This window comes from Pseudopodoces humilis, chromosome 12 (assembly GCF_049639895.1).
Source record: "Pseudopodoces humilis isolate 2021_Gansu_Grassland_sample_001 chromosome 12, ASM4963989v1, whole genome shotgun sequence".
Classification (NCBI taxonomy): Eukaryota; Metazoa; Chordata; class Aves; order Passeriformes; family Paridae; genus Pseudopodoces; species Pseudopodoces humilis.
Genome location: NC_142211.1, coordinates 7,606,638 through 7,611,305, shown reverse-complemented (window position 1 = coordinate 7,611,305; position 4,668 = coordinate 7,606,638). Strand labels below are relative to the sequence as shown.

General features: G+C 51.3%; 1 protein-coding gene across 1 annotated transcript; it reads right to left on the bottom strand.

Moving 5' to 3' along the window:
* Window positions 1-1,193: 1,193 nt before the first annotated feature.
* LOC148183324 (endogenous retrovirus group K member 21 Gag polyprotein-like) lies at window positions 1,194-3,118 on the bottom strand. The gene is made up of 2 exons (XM_088061439.1): window positions 2,953-3,118; window positions 1,194-2,082 (listed from the first exon to the last, which is right to left on the bottom strand). The coding sequence occupies exons 1-2, from the start codon at window positions 3,116-3,118 to the stop codon at window positions 1,301-1,303; spliced, it is 948 nt and encodes a 315-aa protein (XP_087917565.1). The 3' UTR covers window positions 1,194-1,300.
* Between the last annotated feature and the right edge of the window lie 1,550 nt (window positions 3,119-4,668).

Below are 4,668 nucleotides of genomic sequence, written 5' to 3'. Positions count from 1 at the left end.
AATGGAAAAAGCAAACCTTGGCGCATCAGCTGGGTGCAGGGGAATTTGAAAAAAACAATCTTTAATATCCAGTACTGCTAGTAGCCAATCTTGTGGTAGCATGGTTGGAGATGGCATTCCTCGTTGGAGAGATCCCATGTCTTGTATTTTTTTGTTTATTTCTCTTAAATCTTGAAGGAGATGCCATTTATCTTTCCCTGGCTTTTTTATTACAAGCACCGGGGAATTCCAAGGGCTGGTTGTTTCTACTATGTGTCCTTTAGCCAATTCTTCTTCCACTAATTTTTCTAGCGCCCCAAGTTTTTGTTTGCTGAGAGGCCACTGGTTCACCCAAATTGGATCGTTATCTAGCCAAGATAATTTTTGGACCGGACTCTCTACAGTGGCCTCCATCAAAAATCCTGAGGTGTTTCAGGAATTGTTAATTTTACCCCCCACTGGGACATGGTATCTCTCCCCCACAAGGGGCACTTGTAGTCAATAACAAAAGGTCGGACACTAGCTATCCTACCGTCCGGACCTTCGATCTGGACGATATCTTTAGCAATTTTTGCCAGTTTCATCCCTCCAACACCCTGTATTTTCCGTGCCACTGGTTGTAGGTCCCAATGTGAGGGCCACACCTTTTCAGGTATGATGGTCACATCTGCCCCAGTGTCAATTAACCCTTCTACATGGAGATGTTCTGATTTATGTGTTAAATTGCATCCCATAATGGGCTTGTTTTCACCCACTACTTCTGCCCAGTAGACTCCCGGTGCTTTGTCATCTACTGGGACTTCTGTTGGAACAGGGATTACCTGGGCTATTACCTGCCCTTTATCTATATAGAAAGGTGGTTGGGGGCACCTAGCTAAGAGAATGAGGTGTGTTAGGTCTCCCGTGATTGTCATGGGAGCCACCTCAATCTCTATCGGTGTGTGTGCTGTGTCTCCAATAACAAAATACCTACTATCCAGTCCAGCCAGGTCTTGTGAATTATCCTGCAAATCTACTCCCACGACAGTCCAGCGGTCAGATCTGAAACAAAAAGCTTTAGAAGTTACAAGTCTGAATCGCTTTTGCGGTTGCCAGACCTTATTAGGAAAACGTTTTTCACAATTATATTTTTGCAGTTTTTCACCCCCCTCCCCCCTTTTTATTAAAGGACAGAGATTTGTTTCCACTTCATTTATGTCTGTGTGCTGAGTGGATAAGCGCTGAGGCTTAAGTTTTTTGGCAAGCTGGTATCTGTGTGTTTCTGTTGTTTTAAAGGACAGTTTTTAGCAAAATGTCCCGGTTTTCTATAGTGAAAACTAATTCACTGTTGCTGGTCAGACGTCATCTGTTCATTCCTTGTCTCAGATGAAACTGCAGCAACAGGTCTTGGGGTGGTCCAGGGAGGTCTCTTTTCCTGAGAAAACATCTCTGCTTTCCTTGCACAGGCTGCTGACATCTGTGCGAGTGTAGGAGGAGGGTCCAATGGCAAACCTAGAATGATTCTACAGCAAGATTCATTAGCATTTCTCTGAGCAAGTTCCTTGACTAACTCTGTCTGTACCACAGGGTCTTCTAGCTGACGGGAGACTTGTTCTCTTAATCGGTCTAAGAATTGCAGGAATCCTTCTGAAGGCTTTTGTTTTATATTAATATAACTGCCTTTAGTGTCAGCTGTTGGTAGCTGGGTGAAAGCTTTTTCTGCAGCTGTAGTGATTTTATCTATCACAGCTTTTGGCAATGCCCTAGTTTGGTCCTCAGGTTTTTCCCATACTCCTTCACCACATAAATGCTCTAAAGTAATAGGATTATTTAATAAATCTACATTTTGGTGATTAGTTTTTAATAATTCCACCAGTATGTTTTTTAGAAATCGTTTCCATGTGTTTTCCCATAACTCGAATTCAGATGGTGTAAGCAAACACCTAAAAAGATCTTTAATATCTGTAGGAACTAAATCATTTGAGGTTAATGTTGTTTTAACAATGCTTTTAAATATTTCACTATTATGACCAAATTCTCTTTGCACTTTGCAAATTTCCTTTTTGTCTTGGTATGAAAACGGCTTGTAAGTACGATTCTGTGGTCTTGTTCCAGTAAAAGTCACTGGAGCAGCAGTAGGGAAAAAAGCTGAGTCACAATCATTTTGTTCTCCATTCCCAGGAGTTGTATTGAACTGACAGCGGGGAGAGGCTTGTCCTGCCCGGGTATCGGGAAGGCTCGCATTCCCCCATCCCCCAGGGGCACCACGTGGCTCTGCAGGGGTAGCAAGCCTAGGGGATCCACCCTCCCATCCCCCGGGGTGCCCCCCGGGGCCATCAGGGCAGTTTGCAGCAGCACAACCACACCTGCCTTTGGAATGTGGTGAGGCAACCTCACCTCCCTGCTCGCTCCCGGGCCCGCCCCCCGGACCGTGGGAACTGAGAGGGGCTCCGCCCCTCACCCCCCACTCGGCCCAACCCTCAGCCCCGCCCCCAGCTCCCGCCCCATTTCCAGCCCCTGCCCCAACTCTCACTTTCATCTCCGCTTCCAGCCCTGCCCCCGCCTGGCCCTGGGATCCCCGTTCCTTCCCCCCACCTGTGGAGAGACATAACTCCTCCCCCGCAGGACCCCGGGGGGGGGGGGCGCCCCCCCCCCCCATGCTGGGTTCCCGGGGTCCCCCCCCCCCAACCCCGGGCCCCGGGGTTCCGCCTCCCCCCACGCCGGGTCCTGGGGTTCCGCACCCCCCCCCCACCGGGCCCCGAGGGTCCCATTCCCTCATCGGGCCTGTGGAGAGACTCAGCCCCACCCCTGCAGGAGCCGGGAGAGGGCCCACACCCCCCATGCCAGGCCCTGGAGGCTCGCACCCCCCTCCCAGGGGGCAGGGCCGGGACACCCCTCCCCCTGCCCCTCTGCAGGAGCAAGGGGTGTAACTCTCTCCCTCCCCGCCCCTCCTCCCCGCGGGACAGGGGCCGGAGGGATAGGGGATAGGGTTACAGCCTCGGGGGACAGGGTCATAGGGTGGGGCCAGGCAGGGCTGGGGGGTGGTGCAGGGTGGAATGTCAGGGGGAACAAAGGGGTTGTGATAAGGGTTGGGGGCGGGAACCGGTGGGTGGGAAGGATTATGGGTAGGAGAAAGGGGGTACACAGGGGGATTCACCATGTGGCCGGGTAACACGTGCCCAGCGCCATTTTGGCTCTGCACATGTTCTTGAGTAAGTTCAGCAGAGCCCTCCCCTCCTTGCAGGGAGGATTGTAAGCTATGTTTTTTGGGGTTTTCTGCAGGGAGGGAAGGGTACGGGCAGGAGTTTTTGTCTGCCTGTAATGCTTCAGACAAACCCTCTGACGGGGGGGCTGAGGGAAGGGAGGGGGAAGAGGGAGCTGGAGGCATTTGCCTCTGTAGAATGGCTTTCCGAATTAAAAGAAACAGTGGGAGGTATTTGCCAGCTGTGCTGTCCCCCAATTCAACTTGCATAGTAAGTGCATGCCCAACTTTTTCCCAGTCAGGCAGGGAATCAACATTCAAATCCGGAAAATGCAGAAAAACCCATTTTACTAATTTCCTCAGCTTATTTTTTGAGAAACTGATATTTCCAGCCTTTAAAATATCCTTAATATGGGAATACTTATTCCTTTCCTGTGTAGACAAAAAGGAAGCCATGGCCAATCTTAAGGCTTTGCTACACAGACTGGTCTAACCTTTTTTTTACCACTGAGAAAAGCAGAAAAGATCCAAACTGCGGTCAGGGTTTAAAAACCACCGTGGAGTCCGTGATGCGCCGCCGGTACCCCCCCCCCCCCCCCCACCACGTGTGCAGCCATGTGGGCTCCCTCGGTCCCGATACCGGGGAGAGGCTCTGGCACCGGCACCACCACTGTGACTCGCAAAACCCCACAACAACCGCCGGCGCCCCCCCCCAAGTACCTGTTTCCTGAAGGACGCGTGGTGTTCGAAGAAAAGAAAAAAAAAGGTTCTCAGTCCGAGTTGACTCGTGTACTCGCCGAGCTACCAACTCGACCCCCGCCAGTAAAAACTGTGGGGTAGGTGACGGTACCTAGGCTTGTTAGAACACCCGTGGGGTGTTTTCCAGCCGTTCCGAGGGGATCTAAAGCCCCTACGTTGGTCGCCAGCTGAGGAGATCTTCCCTTAGCCCCCCGAAGTAATCCACGCTAGCTCTGTCGAATGGAGGGGTCAGGGAGATCCTTCGAGACCGAGAAAAGACCAAAAAGTGCTGCTTCTCCCTCCGGGGGATCGGAGGATGTTTATTCTGGCTAGCTTCCAGGGGAGAAGAGACCGGGTTTCTCCTTCCCGGACTTTTTCAAACCTCGGGAGAGTGGCGGGGGGACATATAACACCAACCAATGGGATAACGTTTCAGGGACAGGGAGGAGAGGGGAAAAACACGTCACAGCTGCAGGGAGGGTCTACACAGAAACCAGGTAACTCCCAGAAATATGCACCATCACAGAGTTTGGTTTCCTTTCTTCTGCAAATGGTCAGTGTTGATAACAGTCTGGGCCTCTCATCCTTCTGCTGAGGGCAGCTGGGCTTCATATCCTTCCCCCGCTGCCACCAGCCTGGTCCTGGCTGCTGATAACAGCTTGGTCTCCACTGTCCTTCCACTGATAACAGCTTGGGCCCCACTGTCTTTGCCCTCTGGGGTTTCCTTGCTTTGTACTAGAAATTCCTTTAAGCTTAAAACATGTTAGCAA

Excerpts from the sequence above, each read along its gene's own strand:
- LOC148183324 (XM_088061439.1), bottom strand. The coding sequence starts at position 3,118 with ATGGTGAATCCCCCTGTGTACCCCCTTTCTCCTACCCATAATCCTTCC. Across the intron at positions 2,083-2,952 it reads TGACCCTGTCCCCCGAGGCT|TGACTTTTACTGGAACAAGA; the intron begins GTAACCCTATCC and ends CTGCTGCTCCAG.